This window comes from Quercus robur, chromosome 9 (assembly GCF_932294415.1).
Source record: "Quercus robur chromosome 9, dhQueRobu3.1, whole genome shotgun sequence".
In the NCBI taxonomy this organism is placed as follows: domain Eukaryota; kingdom Viridiplantae; phylum Streptophyta; class Magnoliopsida; order Fagales; family Fagaceae; genus Quercus; species Quercus robur.
In genome coordinates, this window is record NC_065542.1 from 30,288,553 (window position 1) to 30,309,970 (window position 21,418).

Here is a 21,418-nt window from a genome sequence, read left to right on the forward strand (position 1 = left end):
GAAATTGAGCATTTCATCCAGCTTGGCATTTGAAGCTCTTTCTTGTTGAGCCTTTCCTTGGAACAATTTTGCATCCAATTTTTTAGTCTTCTCAGTCAGGAAGTTGTTTTGAAACTGTAGTGCTCCTGTGGTTTGATTTGTTTCTTCAACTTTAGTGGAGAGTTCTTTTCGTTCCAACTCCACTTCACTCAGTTTCTTTGTGGCTAGCCTATAAAGATTTTCATGCTTCTCAGAATTCTTGTATAGCTTTGAGTAGGCAGTATGGATGTCATCTTTTTCATCAATCTTCTCAAATTTTAACTCCATAAGTTCTTCTTCCTCATCCACTAGTTCTTCAGATTCCTTGGGGGATTTAATAGTTGTTGTGAAGGCCATGAATGTTCCTTCTTGATCACTGTCCTCCAAATCTGCTTCTAGTCCAATATCACTCAAGGTGGTAGCTAAGGCTTTGCTTTTGCCAGTTGAATTAAGATAAGTAGGACATTCTTGCTTCATATGTCTGTACCCTTGACACACAATACTTTGAATCAGCTGGAGTGTTGCTACTTTGTCCAACTTCTTTGGATTCTCTCTTGAATCCATCTTGAGACTTAGATTGAGAAAATATAGACTGTTTGTGATCCTTGTCACTTGCCTTGACATTCGCAATTTTGATGAACTTCTTGAATTGTCTAGTAATGTAAGATTTAAACTTTGAGTTCTCATCTGCAGACAACTCATCTCCTTCATCATTCTTTGTTTTTAGAGCCATATTCTTGCTCTTACCTCCCTTGCCAATCCTTGCTAAACCTAATTCATAGGTTTGCAGATTTCCAATCAACTATGTCAAAGGAATGGTTTCAATGTCCTTTGATTCTTCTATGGCGGTGATCTTAGCATGGAACCGCTCTAGAAGTGATCTGAGGATTTTTCTTACAATCTTTGGTTATGGAATCTTTTCACCTAAGTTGAAGGCAAAATTCACTGTCTTTGAGCTTGGCATAGAATTTATCAAACTTCTCATCGTCATCTATCCTTATTGTCCATGCTTCCTTAGCACTCTCAATGGATGAGATTTTCTTAAACTCCTCGTTAGTCACAGCATTAAACAAGGCATTCAACGCTTAACTATTGAAATTCATAACTTTGATCTTGTCATCATTCATGATGTTGGTTGTTCAGTTGGTTTTGTCCATCCAACTTCAATAGCTACCTGGACTTTTTCATCTAAGGACTGCAAAATAGCTCTCATGTCTACTTTCTAGTATGCATAGTTAGTACCATCAAATAAAGGAGGTATAATCAAAGATTGTCCATGATCCATAACAAAAGGGTCAATGAATCACACAGCAAAGATTAAAACCTAATCAGAGTGTGCTTGCTTCGATACCACTTGTTGGGTTAAAATAGACTGATCTTGGTTAATTAATTTAATTACCCAAGTTGATTAATTAGGTCAAATTACATGCAAGTTGACTAACTAATATGCAGCGGGCAAAAAAAAAAAAAAAAAAAAAAAAAAAAAAAAAAAAAAAACCTCGATGATTTTTTGACGAATGGGGAAAACCTCTCGCAAAGCAAAAACCCCACAAAGTAAATTCAAGGTCACCACTCCCAAGAATCCACTAATTGATAATCAAGTGGTTACAAGTATGAGGAATCTTACCACTACCTTAGTCTATCCCAAAATACCAACTTACAGTTGAACATTCGCTTTAATACCCAATTGAACTTGATCTTGTAGCAAACTTTTTGCTTTACACAAATCTCCAATCTGTGACTAATTTCTTTTCACGGATCCTAATACGTGACTGACTCTAGTGCCAAGTGAACTTTTTTGCTTGTTTGTTTCATAACATGCTTGTTTGCCCTTTTGTGTGCTATCCTTTGTTTGTTTGCCCTTTTGTGTGATATCTTTTGTTTGTTTTCCCTTTGTGTGCTGTTTTTGTTTCTTTGTCTTTTCTTTGGTTTGTCTGTTGACTTTGAGTTTCTTTTGTTGTTGCATGTACACGCTTGGAGTGAGGGTGAAATTTCCAAGACGCAAGCTAGGAAGGGCAAGAATACAAGCAAGAAGATGCAAGCCCAAAAAAGGCAATGTTTAGTAGATAGGAGGCTTAGCCTCCTCGAGTGGTTTTCTCTCTCTCCCTTTTAGCCTTTTCTTTAGAACCATGTAAAAAAAATGAGAAACAAAGCACAAACCATGCACAAAAATGGCAACAAACTTGATTAAATGCAAGTTAGTACAAAAAAGCTAAAAACTCTAAAAATAAAGTTAAAATAGTATAAACAAGAACACAAAGATATGTTATAGAAGCTAGAGGTCTAATTAGACTAAAATCATGAAATTATGCATGACATGTCAAGTGTGATAGGGTGTGTGTACCAAGGTTGTGTGTGCAATGCATGATCAAGGCATGAACAAGCATACATGGGGAAAAGTGTGTAAAACACACAAACAATGATAGAAACATGTTACAAATAAGTAAACATGGCAAACCCCAAAGTTTGGTACTCATCAGAGTCTAAACAAGTGCAAAAATGCCTAAAGGGCATTTTATCAAACACTTAATATGCACAAATTAACCCTATATGATGAAAAATGCATGAACATGTGAAAATATGCCTTAATACAATTTTAAAAAGCTACATGGGGCCAACTCATCATCAACAATAGAAATGGGACTTAGCCCAATCAACAAAATTGAAAAAATTTTGACATAAATGAAATTTCCCAACTCCCATTCAAAATAAACCCAACCCTAGGTTTTAAGCAATCTAAGGAATAGAAAGAGAAAAGATGTTTGAAATTATCTTAGAGAAGTCTTAGAGTAGAAATCCAAGGGGAAATGGCTGAGTTTTGAAGAAAATTTGAGGTTTGGGGAGAGGAAGTCGTAACGAGCAAAAAGACAATATTTTTGAAAACAGAAATTTCGAGCCCTTTAAAAACTATCTTTTCACGCATTTCATGAGTCAGTGACTTGCGAGCCACTCATGAGTTACTCAGGAAATGTGCAATTGCACAAGGCAAAGTTTCGCGAGTCAGGTCTAAGTCATGAAACTCTCTACTTGAATTTGTGAAGAAACTGAAATTTCCTCAACTATTTTCGTGACTTGGATGGGAGTGCATCCACTCGCGAAACGAGTTGCAAAACTGCCAAACAGCAAGTTTTTATATAAAATTTTTTTGAGATTTTGAGAAAAACTATTAAAACAAGAGTGACAAAAATCACTTCCAAAAACAAATAAAACACTCAAAAATCTTTTTAGGTTTGATCAATAAGCAATTAAGCATACAAACATCATATTTAAACACGTACAATCACATAAATGAAATAGATATTCATTGAACATTAGACTTGTGTGTTGTGTATGAGTATCAAATATGAATTAGTCCATAGTCTAGCATGAAGCCTCAATGATCAATTCAATCAAGTCATACACATATAACAAAAAGTCAAGTGACCTATCTCACTAGTAGAAATGAACTTATATGACGCCTCACAAAGGTGTTTACATTAATTGAAAGCTTTTCATTTGGCTTCCATATTTCATACTTTTTGAGCAATACAACTCAATTTTTTAGCATTGATGCCATGGAATTTTTTATATTTTTTTGAAGAATAAGCCTTTTGCTTTGGCATTATACATTTTGAATACATTTTGCTCCACCTTTTCCTAGTCTAACTAGTTTTTGAAGCAAGACTTTTTCAACTCTTTCTCCTTTTTGGAGATTGACGTTTAAAGAGCTTTTTGATAGAAAAATTAAATGTGAGGAGATATATAAGATCAAGTCTATGCATGTATCAAGATCAATCAAGGCTATTGGCTAGACATTCATGACAAGCTTAAAGATCTATTTACAAAAATCAAACATAGATTTCTAAATATCACTCACATTCAATATGTGCATACATAACAAGTTAAGCTCGTAAATACACTACGCCATAAGTACGTACATACTAGGCCAAACTTTACATGTGATATGACATAATACAAGCGATCAAACTTTCTGGATTTTTAACTTTTTAAGTAGTTTTGGATTTTTACTCACACAAAACAAAAACAATAAAGTAAGATCAACAACTAACAAGATTTTAAATAAAAAAGCAATTAAAAGAAACATCACATGATGAAATGATTGTACCCTTCTATATGAATGAACAAAAGTTAACTATGTAAGGGCCACACCAACTAAAAGAGTTAAGGAATGATACCGACACCGATGGTCTTACGGAGTGACTCAAATCGTGGACCATCAAGTAGTTTAGTGAAGATGTCAGCTTTTTTATTTTTGGTATTGATGAATTCAAGATGCACCACTTTCTCCTCTACCAAGTCACGAATGAAGTGATATCGAATTTCGATATGTTTTGACTTTGAGTATTGCACAAGGTTCTTTAATAGATTAATGGTGCTTGTATTATCACAGAAATTGCACATGGTGTCTTGAGAGATTCCATAATCATGAAGGAGCTTCTTCATCTGTAGGAGTTGAGCACAACAACTACCTATAGCAATGTACTCTGCTTTAGCAGTTGATAAAGACACTGAATTTTACTTTTTGCTCATCCATTACACCAAATTATTACTGAGATAAAAACATCCTCCTAAGGTACTTTTTCTATCATCCATATGTCTGGCCTAATCAACGTTTGAGTAGTTGGCTAAGCAATCTTTGAGTCTCTTGAATACCAAATGCCATAATCAGATGTTCCATTGACATATTGAATGACTCTTTTGACAGCAATCATATGGGATTCTTTTGGTGCTGTGTAAAATCGTGCACAAACTCGAACACCAAAGGATATGTCCGGTCTACTAGTAGTGAGATACAAGATGTTGCCAATAATGCTCCTATATAATGTTGATGAAGTTAATTAAACTATTGGAGCATTGAGGCTTGAGAACAACCTTCTTGTTGAAAAGACCAAGAAACTGGATGCTGAACTGTTTTAGGTAAGAGCACAATTGGAAAGGACTTCAAGTACCAAGCTAGATGAAATGCTCAACTTCTAGAAATCTGCATTTGACAAAATAGGTCTCAGGTATGATCATTCTCTCTCTTCTTGCAGTACCTCTTCTAATACTTTAAATAGAGTGATAAGGGAAAATCCTTTCTAGGAGCACCTCCTAAGGTTGGTAAGAAAGAGACCAAGTAGAATAATCATCGCTCTACCAACAAGAAGACTCAACCAAAGAAACCTCATTTCTGCCATTACTGTGGAGTATCTGGGCACACTTGTCCAAATTGCTATAAGTGGTTAGTCACTTAACAAAGTAATAGTGTGTCATTTTTTGGGAACCAAAATCAACTCCAACTTTCTTTAGCCCCTCTTGAAGAACTTCTTAAGGAGGTCATGTTATTCTTTAATTTCAATGGTTTCAACTCTCCTTCTTATCCATCTGAACAAAGGTTCATGCAAAAGAAAGGCTCTCCATCTAGGTCTCCCATTTGGAAGGAAAAAGATTCCAAATGATTCCATCTCTTTCCTGATCTTATGCATGGTGTGAGTTGTGGTTTGAGTCAGTTTTTTTTATGATACTTTGTTCATTTCCTTGTTTGTTTTCTTTATATTTTGTTTTAAGTTTTTTTTAATAAAAAAGGGGGAAATTTTGAAAAATACAAAAACAATGTGTGTTTGTGTATATTGGTATTTGTGTACCTTGGATGGCCTTTGAAACAAAGTTCTTAACTTTGTATCTCTTGTAACTTAGATGAGCATCTTCAAGCACAACTAAGCAATGTGAGCTTTGTGGCTCTTTCATGTGATTTGTATGATTTGATTGATCTTTTATCTTTTATATCTTAAATCACTCTTTTTGACGGGAAGGACTAGAAAATCCTAAGAGAAATGCATAAATAACCATCTCACCCCTAAAACTCGTCAATCATATAACATCTGTGTGCAATTCTTAAAAGTCGTACTCGGTAAGGTGTAGCACTTGCACAACAAAAACATGATGTTTGGCTTACATAATTGGGTAATTCCTTTCTTCTTATATACCTATGCATGTTATGTCATTTTATGCTTAAAAGAAAAAAATATGCAAAGATCATGTAAGGCAAAAAGAATCAGAATGATTTCAATATAGTTGCAAGCATGTTTCTAAGAGATGTGGGAGTTATATGATGTACCTCGAACATGATCGTCCCTATCTAACAATTATGATTGTGTGTGAATGCATTTGATCCTCCTATATCATTACTCTTCATATAATGATTTACTTTTGCTCTCTTACAAAAGTTTCACACAAGAGAGCAAAAGTTTCACACACAACATGCATACTTTTTGCTACTCTTGATATTATTGTACATGTACAATGTGATTTGGCCATTACAAGGAATACATGTGGTAGTATATGCTCTCTAAACTGTCTAAACTTGTTTTTAAAATGAAATTGGTTAGACGTGTTTAGTGTGTTTCTTTGATCTAGGAATTCTTTGCATCTAGAATTGTTGATGTGTTTGAGTTCTTAACATGCTCTTTGATTGCTTGTTATGGTGTCTATCTTGAGTGTTTCATCTCATGCTGTTTTCCTTTCTGAAAAACACATTTTCTGAACTCTCAATAAAAGCTCGATAGCAGCTCGACACCTCTGTGATCTATCGAGATTCTGTGGGTTTTCTCGATACCTCTCGATAGATAGCCTGATCCATCGAGCCTCTTCTCTGAAGTCTCTATCTCGTTGATAGCTTCTCGACACCTCCTCGATATTGAGCTTGGTTTACCGTCGATACCTCCTCGATTTGTCAAGATATAGTTCTCGACACCTCCTTAATACCTTCTTAATCTATCGAGCTGTGCTTTTCTATATATATCTGAGGTTCGATCAGAAATCATTTCAAACCCAAGTATCTCGATACCTCTCTCCTCTCTCTTGATCCAAACCTCTTCCTTTCACAAAAATCCTTCTTCCTTTCTCAATTTCTGCCTTCTTCAAGCCTTAATTTGTTGGTAAGTCTCTCTATTCCTTCTTTCTCTCAATATTTCATGCATTCATGCATTTTGTGACCTAACTTTTAGGTTTTGGGAAATTTTTGGGGTTTTTGTGGTTTTGCTAAGTTTTTTAGGGTTGGGTTCTGTTAAGATGATCTCACATGCTCATGCATTGCATTCTATGCTCATTATAACAATGTTTCAAGCATTCTAGGATTGTGTGACTGATTATACCTTGTGAGTGCTATAGCTTGGATTGAGTTCTACCCATGGTGCAATGTTATTTATCATGTAACATCTTCATGCATTATCGTGCATTGCACGTTGTTCTTTTCTTCTTTCTTGTGCCTTATTCTCCTGCTGTGTTTCTCTGTTTCTCTTCTCTCTCTTGGTTTAGTTTCCTTCTTATGGCACCTAAAAAGTCTATTCTAAGAACCAGATAAGACGTCATGGTTCTTCTTCTTCTTCTTCTGTTGCTCCCTCTCTTCCTGATTCTGTAAGGTTCCGTGATGAGAAGGCACAAGATGACTTCTTTGAGAACTTTTTTGACCGAGCAATTCATTTGAAACACTAGGTCATTCTGTCTGACTTTCCAAACACTCTTCTACCCGGTGTGTTTAGCAGTCGGGGTTGGGCTTTTCTATGTAAGATGCCCAAGAGGTGTCCTAGTGTGTACATTCCAAAGTTTTACTCCAACATGCATGCCATTGATACCTTTGTACCTAGGTTTACTACAATATTCCGAGGTACACGTATCGTAGTCACTTCAGAGTTCATTTTTGAGGTACTACATGTTCCTAGGGTTGATCGTCCTAATTGCCCTAGTCACCGTCGTCTCAGTTCTATTTCTCAAGATGAGATGGCCTCACTCTTCTGTGAGAAGGCCTTGGTGTAGGGAGAAACTCTAAATTTCTCCACCACTAAGTTTGCTAAGGGTCTAAGGATCCTTAATATAGTGATGACCTTTGTACTCACTCCACAGTCTCACTATAACACTATCACCGAGCCTCATGCTTGATTTCTTCTTTCTCTCATGGAAGATCTTTCTAGAGATTTTCCTTCACATATGATAGAATCTATGATAGATTGCTATCGAGACACCACCACACGTGATAAGCTAATCTTTTCTTTAGCTATCACTTGTATCCTTTGACATGTGCACGTCACTATTCTTCTCTCTTCTCCTTTCTTCCTCATCTGCTCCCCTTTCTTTTTCTTCTAGAGCTAAGGTCTCTCTCGTTGCTATCATGGATCAGCTTCAGCTCATATGTGCTGACTTTGGTAGTCGTCTTGACCATCTTTTTAATGAGATGTGTCAGATGAACACCAAGATTAATCGCATCGCTCGCTGCCAGTCTTGCCTTGGTGGTTTTGCTCCTTCTCGCTTACTCGAGCCAGCTGGGTCTTCTTCGGATGGTGGAGATGATGATGATGCTTCTTTCTCCAAGACTGATGATGAGATGACTCCCTCTTAGTGATTCACCCTTTGTCACATGTGACAAAAAGGGGAAGTAGTTTTGTATATGAAAGTAGTCTTTTTGTTAGGGGGAGAGATAGCATAGAGACAAACTAGTAAGGGGAGTGTGTTTTGAGTGATGTAGTGAGGTTTTGTTGTATCTTTCCTCTCTACATGTACCATGGTCTTGTGACCTTTTTACTCATACATTGTATTGCTTCTTTCTATATATATATATGATGTATGTTCTTCACCTTATCTCACATATGTTGTTTCTTTTCTCTCTTTATACACGTGTTTCTTCTTGTATACAACTTGTCTATGTTTCATACCTGATGCCTTGATGAATCTTGTTTAAGTGTTTCAGATAAGATAGATTGCAAGTTTATCATGCATGATCTATTTTCTTGCAAAGTTTTTCAAGAATTCATTGTATTAGTTAGGCTTATGTACTTTTGGCTTTTTGGCTTTTGTAATAGTTATGGAGTTGTTGTTTTATACTTCTCTCATAATTATGCTTGTGGTTTTGTCACGGATTGCCAAAGGGGGAGATTGTTAGGGTCATATTTTATGTAATTGGCTAATCATTTGACAAAATGCACTTTACTTGTAATTAGATATATCTATGATGGGTTTAATACATTAAGAAATATGTTGTTCAAAGCATATCAAGTGTTCGTATTGAAATTCATGAAGATTGGTCCAAGAAACAAGTGAAGAAAAGCTTTTCATTAAGTCTTAACAGATAGTGCGATAGATGCTTGCTATCGACACTTAATGTGAAGCTTGACAATAGATAGATCTATTGAGACTTACGGTTAGGGGTGTGCTTGGTTCGGTTCAGTCAGTTTTGTATGTGTATGGCCAACCGAAATTGAATATTTCAGTTTGTGAAATTCTCAACCGAAACCGACCGAAATGGTTGGAAACCGTTGGTTTCGGTGGTATTTCGATTTTAGTCGGTTTCAGTCGGGTTTTGGTTTTCCAAAGAGAGGGTCATTGAGATTTTCAAAACCCTAACTTTAATCACATAAAAAAAAAAAAAAATACAAAAAGCAATTAAGCAATAGAGTAATTGAACAAAGCTAATGAATGAAGTTGATACAAAAGCTGATGAACGAAGTTGATACAAAGCGACAGAGAAAGAAAAGAGAAGAGAGAAAGAAAAAACAAGAATCTTACCAAGATTGCCGAACAAACTGGTGCATGTTGTCTCATTGTCTCGGACCCATCTCAACGAGGCATTTCTCACACGCCAGACCCGTCTCTTATCAAGGAAATCAAGCACGTTGTTTCGATCCCCATAATGGTCAAAGCCCATGTCGGCCATTTCGTCGAGGCCCAGATTCTTGAAGCCATTAGGGTCAATTACATTGACGAGAGCGAAGCTATTGCTCTTGCAGATGAGGACAATTTCATCAACAAGCACAAATTTTGTTGCCCATTTGTTTCTGTGCATGAGAACCTTGGAGAAGCATTGAGTAGAGTAAGAGAAGGTGCAGCTATGACTGTGGAGGTTGTGTTCAGTGTGTGAGAGTGAGAATGAGATGAGAGTGAAACGTGTGCTAGGGTTTTTAACTTTTTGTTTTAGTTTAATTAGTTTACCTAATTAATTTAAGTTTAATTAGATATTTAATTAGTTTAATGGGTTAATGGGCTTGATTATTTGCAAGGCCCAAGGCCTAATGCCTTAATGTATTTGAAAGGCCTAGTTGCAGGTTGCCTAATATATTTGCAAGGCCAGCCCAATCTGATTTTATATTATATATATAATATTATAATATAAAATATATTATATATTATTCGGTTCGGTTTCGGCCGGTTCGGTACATACATACCGGAAATCGAAACCGAAACCGAAACTTTGGTTTGTGAGAAATAGAAATCGAAACCGAACCAAATTGAAACCAAACAGAAATTTTGGACATGGTTCGTCCAGTTTCATTCGGTTTTTTCGATTCTTTGGTTTTGTGCACACCCCTACTTACAATTTTCAGTTTTCTAGATCTGAAATTTGGCCTAAGCTTTTGTATTTGTTTAGAGTTTCTTTTCTCACAACCCTAGACATATATAAGGATTATTTTAAAAGCCGTTATATATGGATACAGAGACCAAGAGACTTATTTTCTCTGTGAGAAACTACTGTGTTTGTACGTCATAGGGTTTTGTAACCAAGTGCTTCTAGATCTTCACTGTTGATGAAGCGAAGAACTTTACAGCCAACAACATCTGTTCAAGTTGCTAGAGTTAGTCATATACTGGGATCCGTGCAAAGGGTTAGTCACAGATTGGAGATTTGTACATCAAAGGAAAGAAGATTATTACAAGATTAAGCCCATTTAGGTATTAAAGCGAAGGTTCAATTGTAGGTTGGTATTTCGGGATAGACTAGGGTAGTTAGTAAGATTTCTTATACTTGTAACCGCTTGATTTTTGATTAGTGGATTCTTGGGAGTGGTAACCTTAAAATCACCTAATGGAGTTTTTGCCTTTCGAGAGGTTTTCCCTATTTGTCAACAAATCATCGTGTCAATTTAATTTCCGCTACATTTAGTTTAATTGGTGATTTGTTAGTGCCTTCACGATTTGCATGTAATTGAACCTAATTAATCAACTTGGGTAATTGAATTAATTAATCGAGGTCAAGCTATCTTAACCCAACAGAGGTTATCAAGCTTATCACACAAGTGTCTATTCCTTCTCTTATATTTCTCAATCAAGGAATTAAACTCACACAAGCTATTATGTAACATGTGATTCCTATGCTCTAAACATTTTAGCATGTGTATGAAGATTCTAGCATGTTTCTTTGATTTTAACAATTCTATGAGCTCATTACTAGGACATTCTCTAAAAATGCTAATAGAGTCATTATCACAAACACATGAACAGCAATTCATGTTTGCCTTTTTCATAGCTAAAGGAGGGTCTAGGATCACACAAAGACAATCAAATCTTAATATGTTTACCCACTCTGATACCAATTGAAAGCTCAAATAGGGTGAAGCCACTATTGCTTGTTTAGACCCCCAAATTAAAACTTACGGCTAGATTGCTTTTACCCTATTTAACTAAGTGCGGAACAAGAGTAAGTGTAACACAATGTAACTGGAACAGCTCTCTAAGGCATAAGCAAATACTATAGATAATAAAAGTAAAGCTTAAAGAGTAAGGGAAGAGAGATGAAAACACTATATAATACTGAGACGTGTTATTAAAGAGGAAACCAAAGTACTTGGTGAAAAACCTCTCCATGACCCTCCAAGTCAGATTGATCCACTAGCGAATAAAGTTGGAGTATACGAATATCAAAAAGACCTTCCAAGCCTAATCTACCCAATGTACTTGAACCCTCTAAGTTCTAGCTACCAACGGGCTTCACCGAGCCATGTCTTCACTAGTTATCTGGATCCCGCAATTAGTTTCAAATTGCATCCGCCAATCGATGGCTTCTTCCAATGCTTCCCACACGTACCAACACTTCCCTTAACACTTAGATTGGGTGAGGTAAGTGTTTGGGCTAAGAACCTTTCAATGATTTGTAATTGGAGAGGTAGGAGAAGAGGAAAATTAAGAGAAATTGTGTAGATGATTGTGGGTTTACAATCTCTAACTCTCAAGTGTATTGCTAGGGTTTTTTTATCTGAAAGTCTCTTTACAATTTTGTGGGTAATGTGGGCTTATATAGTGTTGGTAAAGCAATGAGAAAAACACACTTAAAAATGTTCTAAGAAGAGAGTTTCGTGGGTCACTCGTGAAATACAGCCTGGCAAAAGACTATTCAAATTCCAGCATGTGCTTCTCATTGTGGCCTTTCGCGGGTTTTCCACTCGTGATCCAGTCATGAACTTCACTATCTTCACAATTCTTCACCAAACTCTCACACTCAACCTTTACATTAAATCCCACAAACATATAGAGAAATGATTGAACAAAATTTAATCAAATTTAACACGGAATAAAAGCTAACATAAAACATAGTTGTAAATCACAACTTTACAAATCCGATTTCAAGTTGAGAGGTAACTATTCTCTCGCCATTGACAACTTCATTTTCAAATTGTTTATGAGGTTTAAGTTTTTTCTACTTTATCGCTGTTTCTTCTTACATTGTGTTTCTATTTTATCAATTTCATTTTTGTGAACTAATCTATAACGTATTCAAAAGCAAGATAGTGTCATACATAATTTTCTTTTTCACTTCTACTTCCACCATCTAGTCCAACTAATTTTTGGTAACCAAAAGAGATACAGTATATGATTAACTATAAATTGTGTAAAAAGGGAGGAAGAGGAAATTAGAAAATTCATAGGTGCAGCAACAAAAAGAAATGGATAAATGGAAAATGCACTGAACCAAATGATTACAATCAATATAAAAGACTTAATCAGAATCCTACGTCTCCATCATACATATAACCTAATGATACAAGTACTCCCTTAATTACTACAAATTTTAATAGTCAGAACCTAACTGACAAAATACATACAAGTTACAAGGCACACATGATAATATTCAATAAATACTCATCTTATTTTAAGACAGACCCATAGGCTAAGTCCAACTTTCCAAACAACTTTTGAACTTCCAAGATTCTCAGTTGATTGCTTACTTGGTAATAACACCACAGCAAATTCAATTATCAATTGATACCAATATATTAGCGAAAAGTAAGTAATTATCTCCCATTATCTACGAGTTTCAATAATTGTTCTTTCATGCTATCATACTCGGCAGTTGTACTGGTAGAACAACCTTCAATTTCAAAAGAGTGACTAGTTGCACTGAGCAAGTACTCAGTCTTTTTTGTATTGACATCAGTGCTTCCCAATGAATGTTTTTCCATACTCTTCAATCCCTCTAGCTCTGTTGCCACCTCTTTCATAGAAGGCCTATCCTCCCCTCTCAACTTTAGGCACCTTTTTGCAACATTAGAAACTTCCTTTAGTTGCTCAATATTACCCTCATTAACAATGTGAGTTTCAAGAATTTGAAGTAGGCGATCCTCTTTTATAGCAGAAACAAAGGATATTGCTAGATTTCTATCAATTTCAGGCCTATCAAAAGAAAGGGCCTTCTTACTTGTCAGCAGCTCTGCCATAACAACGCCAAAGCTATATACATCACTTTTTTCTGTTAGTTGGCTAGTTTGCAAGTATTCTGTGTCCAAGTACCCCAAAGTTCCTTGCACCAAAGTGGTCAATTGTGTTTGATCAAGAGGTACCAACCTTGAAGCTCCAAAGTCAGCTACTTTTGCTGTGTAATTATCATCTAATAGTATATTTGCAGTTTTCACATCTCTGTGTATAATTGGCATAGAAGTTGCTGAATGCAAGTATGCAAGTGCTTCAGCAGTTTCTGTTGCAATCTTCAGACGTTTTTCCCATGAAAGTAAGGATGACCGGCCTTTATCATGAATGTGCTCACTAAGAGTCCCATTTGTAATGAATTCATAAACCAGTAAGGGCACTTCTGTTTCTAGGCAACAACCAAATAACTTAACCACATTCCTATGGCTAATTTGGGTAAGCACAATCACTTCATTTATGAATTGCTGAATTTGGCTTTGATCACCAATTTTTGACTTTTTAATGGCAACGACTCTGTTATCAGATAGTGTTCCTTTATACACTGTTCCATAGCCTCCTTGGCCAAGGATTGTATTCTCATCGTAGTTGTTGGTGGCCTTTTTCAACTCTTCTGATGTAAAGATTTTGGTTGTCTCGATAGACCATTGGTTACTAGAAAGTTGTTGTTTTAACAATAGGCCACCATTTTGTTGAAAGAATTTTTCTTTGATTCTGATGTGCTTTCTTCTTTTCCATCCCCAAAGTATCCAAGAACCTCCCAAAAGAACTACTAAGAGGCTTATTATGCTGATACCTGCACATCCTCAAACATGCATTTTCTCAGCAAGTAGAACATTTTAACTTTATACTTTTGTTAATATCATTGCCTTCGTAATGGCAAACATTTTGACACAATAGAAATATATATATAAAACATATGTATCATATGAAGATGACACCATCAAAATTTTATTTACAGTGTAGTTTGCAGTTGTGACTGCTACAGTAACATATACTATGAGTGACTATCAAATTTCTTTCATCTCAAAAAAAAAAAAAAAAAAAAAAAAAAAAAAAAAAAAAAAAGAAGCACAACTAAAAAAGAACTGGTGAACCAAGTTTGACTGGACATCGATCCTTTCTAAAAAAGACAATGTCCCTTTGTTGGTTGAGAATAAGAAAATTAGCTAAGAATGTATAATTTCTTTGAAAATACCATGGCAAATTTAAAACAATATTTCAACACAGAATATACGTGGCTCAACATTGTTCTTACGTCCAAAGGAGTGAACAACTAATAAGTAATAACTCATTAAATGTGAAAATAGGATTAAAACAGTATTTACATAACCTAACACTAACACTATCCGGTGTTTTCTCTGAGCAAAAAAAAAAAATCAGGTCTAAATTCCTAAAATGCCATTGTATCTTATAGTGCGGCGTTATTCGAACTATCAAACCAACCATAATTAAGGCCCTTTGACTATTGGCCCAAAGTCAAATATGAGCCAACTTTAAAATGCATTGCCTCTGACTTGTTTATGTAAGAAAATATTTTATTATTTTTTTAAACATTTTTTTTCTTTTATAATTTGATTGTTACAGTGAAAAAATTTGAACTATGTGTCTCTATTATAAGCATTAAAAATGTATAAGTTGTTATAATACTTTTGTCAAATAGTTTTTTAAATATAAGAGATGTAAAGGACATAAGAAGATTATTTTGTTTTTTTTTTTTTTTTCTCCTTGAACTCAACTAATTCAATTAATTGTTAATATTTATATAATAATAATTATTGTTATTATTATTTATATATAATGATCTTCATAATAACCATATATGTTTATTACGAAGATCATTATTTTATTTTATTATTGCTATTATTTATCTATCATCATCCTCATTCATTCATTTATATTGATATCTCTTTCCCCTACTTTCTTAATTTCTCTTTCCCAAAGTAATGAATTATAAAAAAAAAGGGGGGGTGGGGGTTGGATATTGAATATCATTTTGACAAATAAATTAGGATTTTTATTTTAATTTATTAAATCTATTAAAAAGTGAAATAGTACACTAAAGAGTTTTAACATCGAAGTTCAGGATTCCAGCTTTAGTTTAGGATCATCTATTTAAATTTTCGTCCAAACTTGAAGAATTTGAAACGTATTTTCCATTTAAACAAACTAGTTTTTCAAACACACCCTTAAACAACGTCCTCATCTTTTCTCTATTTCATTAAAATATTATTCTTATTCTTTTTTATTTTTCTCCCTCAAAATTTCTATATTTCATTAACTTATTTCTCCCTACACTTAATCCGTACCCAACCTACTAAATTCAAGAGAACCTAGAGAGAGAATTTTCTTGAGGTTGTGTTTGTGACGGTTTGTTGGTATTGAGAACAATTACAAAATAATTAAGGGTTTGGAGAGCTATAATGACTATTTAGATGTAGAAAATCACTATAGCAAATGATGTGTGTAAATTCTTAATCGTCCATAATAAAGGAGTTACGTACAAACCTAACAGATGAATGACCGTTGAAGATAATAAATGTCTAGTACTTATGGAAAGTGTTTCCCAATTCATAAATGAGAACATTCATTACCAAAATGAAGATGAATGCTATAAAACCAATAACATATGGAAGAAAAAAAGTAGGCATTTCGATATCTACAAACTAGCCATATTATTCTCTCAAATTATATTATTAATTGAATTTTTTTCATTATTTTTAACTTGATCATTGGAGGGCCTTTGGCCAACGCCATACTAGTGTTCTTTCCCTTTTTTTTCTTTGACTTTATTTGTAGATCGATCGTTAAAGAAGCCCTAACATCATCCATCAATATAGATGAGAATACAATTGACAATTTCTTGCATTATCAACAAATTTATTTTTTAGAGTGCTATAGTGATTCTCTGGCCACAATACTGATATGTAATACATCTTTCACATGGAATGAACTCATGTGAGAGGAATACTACATATCATCATTACATTAAAAAAAATTTACTCAACGGCAGCCATTGGAGCTTCAATTTTTTGTGATAGTCTCTAGAAAATAAAGAGGAACAGCTCTTTTTCAACTTTTAAATGTTTAAAGCTAATTAAAGGTGGTGCCCTTTTGATTCTCAAAAAAAGGTGGTGCCCTTTTAGTATATGACGTATATGTCTTGGCTGAGAAAAATCATAAAAGAATGTTTTATTATTGTAGCTTTTATATCGAGTCCAACTGAAAAAACTAAACAGAGAAGATAGATAAAAAGAGGATAACGTTGATTCTTTCTTTTATTACCGTGTCACTTTCTCCAACAAAAGTGTGACTAACGTGACTAATAAAGTTGGTGATATTTCTCCGTTTTGATCTATTCTACAGTTACATCACAGACTTTACGTTTGTCGTTTAGTTTAAAGAAGCGGAGCAATTCAACCAAAAAAAAAAGAGGATAAGTGCGTTTGGTAGGGGGAGTTTGTGTCACTTTAGGTTAAAAGAAAGTGACATATTTAATAGTTTTTGATGCGTTTGATAGGAAGAAAATTTGAAAGAGCATGGAAGAGAGCAAAGGGAAGGTACTGATTAAATGGATATAGAGCATTATGTTGGCCATATTATACCTTACTAAGTTTCAATTTCTTTCTCGACCATATACTGTATTTTATCAATTTTATCTCTTTTTATTAATTATGTCAATTTCATCCCTCAATTTTAAAAATCAAATCAATTTTACCTTTAACTAAATCAACTTATAGGCATAAAAATGACTTCATATTGAGTTGAGGGAAAGAATTGAAAAATTAAAGGAACTTCTTTTGGAAGTTTTAAAGATGAAATTGACATAATTAAATGTATAAGACGAAAATTGAAGCTAAAATTATATGAGGACCAAAACATTGTAGTGTGTAATTGTCTCAATTTTTTTTTGCAAATAATTTAGCAATTAGCTTTTTTTAATTTTATTTTTATAAATAAACTAGCTTTTAGAATTCTTTCCTCCCCCTTTCTCCTCATATTTTCATTTTCTTACCTTTCTATTGTTCTTATAAAAAAAAGGGAAAAAAAGAAAAGAAAAGACTAAATCAGTATGCATTTTGATTTCACTTATGTATAAGACCAATAATTAATTTAACAAAGTTTATTAATTAGTAAATCTTTGTGTTTTTTTTTTTTTTTTTTTGGTGGGGGAGGGGGAGCTGCTAAGCTTTCAATGTAAATTTATTAGTGTAATATATTTATTTGAAAGAGTTTATAGCTTTATTTAATTAAAACTGAGTTATTTTTTAGGATATTTCTATTTGTTGAGTGACAAAGCTTATTGATTGGGATTCCGCATCATTAGGACTACAAATGATTTTCAAAGAGATAATACTTTTTTGACAGGTAAAAAAAAAACATATTTAGTTAAATGTATATTTTTTTGTTATTTTAATCCATGTATGATGCATCACACAAATATTCTGTTGATAATAAAAATAATAGTAGTCCAATATATACTTACACAATGCAATAATGATATCCTTAGATTGGCTGATTCGATGGCAACCTGTTGTATCTCGTTCGTATCCCTCCTTACAAGAGCAATTATGACTCCCAAGAAGGTTGTTGCATATTTCGTTTTTGTCGCAGGGAGAGGGAGAATTTTGGCACTCATCAATATCTGAACCACAGTGCAGACTATCAAAAGTTAGCAATACAATCTCTATACTTATGCAGCAACAAACAACTCAAAATAAGAAGAGATTCTTTTTCATGCAACAAATGGGTAATATCTTGTTTACTAAAACTCCAAAAAAGAAAAAAATCAAATCCAAATGTTTGTTAGCTAATACCTTTGCAACCATGAACGAGGTATGGGTTTCCTTCAAAACCTGAGGAACAATTGCAACGGTACCCAGGACCGTTAGTGGAATTGTAACATGTACTGTTTTCTGCCTTACATGCATAGCTTTCTGAATTTCCTTTTGCATCTTCGCATGTCTCGTCTCCAACTGCCCAATCAAGTACCATTGGAAAAGTTCTATTTTGTAAAATTTCCTGATATAGAAGCGAAATGTTGTATGGCTCTTCTGCAACTAAACCGTAATCACATAAATTGAAGTTGGTTTGTACGACATTGTTTTGTTCAACGTCCCAAAAGTTCACTGAAAAACCTGAAACTCCTTTTGGGATAGGAGCCTGACAGCAGCCAATGCCAGAGCATTCAGAATTGTCCACTACACTGTCGTTGTTACAGAGTGCTGCACATCCAGTAGGATATTTCTTTCCCTGTGATGAATAGCCATCAAAAAACCCAAAAATGTTACAACCCACTGCAATGAACTTGTTCCTCGTATACGAGATATGAAAGTTTGACAGAGTGTTGTCTGCTCTAAACTCCGACGTGTTTTCGGGGACACCTTTGGAACAACGGCGGGCTACGGAGATTGAGACTTGCAATTCACCATCCAGTGATATGTTGAGCACAGGTACTTTAGTATAAGACAGAAATGGTTTTGGTGTAGTCTCAGAAGTGTTGTCACAGGTGATGAGGAAAGATTCATTAAGGTAGCAACCCTTTTCTGTTCCAAACGGGAAGGGGATGCTAACATTTCCACAGCTTACGTTTCCACAGCTCGAATTGGGTTGAGATGCTTTTGTTGCTGCTAAAACTATCAACCCAAGCAAAAGCAGTATCTGTTGCTTTAAGAGCACTCCACACAAAGCCATGGTTGTCCTTTTTCTTTGTCTCTGTTTTGTTTTGTGCTATCAACAGCCGTGAATGGCAAACTTTACCTTTTCGAGAGACAAATCACTAGATATAAGTCTGTATTTGGTCGCTTGGGTGAGCAATATTAATTGGCCAAAATCATTAGAGAGAAAGAGAGAAGAATAACAAATAATAGAAATGAGAGGATCCTATGATATCCGGAACAGTAATGGAATTGTTAAACTTATTTTATTAAATGAGTTCATTTTAATCCTAGAAATTTGAGGATCCTATGATACATGAGTGTTAAATAATTAAATTCATCATTTTAATTCAAATTAAAATTCATTTAGTTGTGCATTAACACAATCACAAAAGAATTTTAAGCATTTTAAAGTATTTTACTTAAAAAAATTATGTCTGTTATGAAGAATGAAAACAGCTTTTAACTAGTCCTATAAAACTCTTTTGTAGTTGGATTTGGATCTTTTAAATTTTATAAGGTATTCTACCAATTATATTTCTTTAAATCTTAAAAATTCTTTGGTGATTTAATAGTCTAGATTTTGTTATGTTAGCATTCTATTAATAATATCCTTAATTATTTTGTTTACAACATTATTTTATTATTTTAAGAATATTATCAGTGGAATGTTAACATGGCACAATTTAGACCATTAAATTATTAAAATATGGTTAGAATTTAAGGAAATCTATTGATAGAGTTCCTTAAAAATTTAGAAGATCTAAATCTCTTGTAGTTAAAAAAAAAAAATGAAATCTGAAACTTTTAGGAAAAAATCCACAATATGCTATTCATGCTCTATAATTGAGTTTATAAATCATTGCTGACGTCCGTTTAGCATATGGATTGACTGGGAAAAATCATATAAAATATTTTTATTTTATTTTATTTTTTATTGAAAAAAAACGATAAGCAAATGGATAACGATGATTCTTGTTTTTAGTATCTGCTCGTGCTGTCCAGCAGACACAACGTGACTTACGTGACCAAAGGAACCAATGGCATTACAAAATCCTTAAACCAAGTGGGCATTCCAAAAGCATAGAAAAGGTTCGTGATGTTTCGACATTTTGACAATTGATAACAAAACTTTTTTTGGGTAATGTGTTTGTGGTGTAGTTTAAAGAAGCTGTGCAACTCAGAAAAGAAAAAGGTGAAAGGAAGTGTTGAATACTTGATCGCACTACAGTGTTTGTCGGTTGGTTGAAAGAAAGTGATGTATAGACTATAGACGTAAAACGTCAGTGCGTTAGATTAAATATGGAGAAAAACTGAAAGGGCATGGCAGACAGCGAAGTAGCGAAGAGATGCTAGATTGTGGTCCATCTCATGAAAAATTCTATGAACAACCAATCACTGGAACCTTTGCTAACTGATTACAGGAAACATCTGACATTTCCTAGCAATCGAGTTGATCACATCTACCGTGGAAGCTGATTGTTGCGCGGATGCTCTTGTAAAATTTGGTGCCACCATCTCTCTAGCACTTTCGTTGTATTTTTCTAACCCGCCTCCTGTTGTGGTGGAGTTAATAGCCCTTGATAAAAGGGCATAACTATTGTTTAACTTAAAAACATTTTATAAAGATAGTTTTTCCACGTTTTTTAGTGTTTGGTAGCAATAAAAAAAAAAAAACAAAAAAACAAAAAACAAACAGGTTAACCGAAAGTTATTTTTAGTCAACTGAAAATCCTAATAGTGCTTATTTTTTATAGGTTGTTTTTCAAAAAAATTTCTTGGAAAACAATCTCTCTAACTTTTTCTCTCTTTCCTTTATTTTTTCTCTCTTCACACCCACATTGTCACTAAATTTGCTCTCTTTTCTTCCATAGATCTCTCTCTCTCTCTCTCTCTCTCTCTCTCCATGTTTCTCTTCCCCTTTATAACACAGTTCTTTGATTTGATTTTCCCCCCCCTTACTAATCACTCAATAGCTTCGACTTGCAAAGGAGAAGAGATTTGCAGAAGTAATTATTTCATTCATCTCTACCAAAATCTCAATTCTTTACTTTGAATTTCTAACTTGATTTTCTTTTTTCTCTAAGAAATTTTCGGTTCGATGGATTCCAGACAGAAGTTGCTTCTTTTTTGCACATAAAAGTTCAAAAGAAAAAAAAAAAAAAAAAAGAAGACGAAAGAATGAATGAAGTAAAAGACAAAAATTTTAAACATAGTGCCTATATGGCTCTAAATTGCTTTTACATAAGACAATCTTTATGGTAAATTAATAATATTGTTATCTCTATATATTAAGAGCA

General features: G+C 34.2%; 1 protein-coding gene across 1 annotated transcript in view; it reads right to left on the minus strand.

Annotated features, from left to right (window-relative positions):
• The window catches only part of LOC126700506 (putative wall-associated receptor kinase-like 16), a 55,058-nt gene extending 35,711 nt beyond the window's left edge, over positions 1–19,347 (minus strand). The window contains exons 1-3 of the mRNA XM_050398681.1: positions 18,279–19,347; positions 17,948–18,106; positions 13,251–14,257 (exon numbers count right to left, since the gene is read on the minus strand). Coding sequence (XP_050254638.1) covers positions 13,251–14,257; positions 17,948–18,106; positions 18,279–19,155 — 2,043 coding nt within the window. The 5' untranslated portion in view covers positions 19,156–19,347. The remainder of the gene's footprint in view (positions 1–13,250; positions 14,258–17,947; positions 18,107–18,278) is intronic.
• Between the last annotated feature and the right edge of the window lie 2,071 nt (positions 19,348–21,418).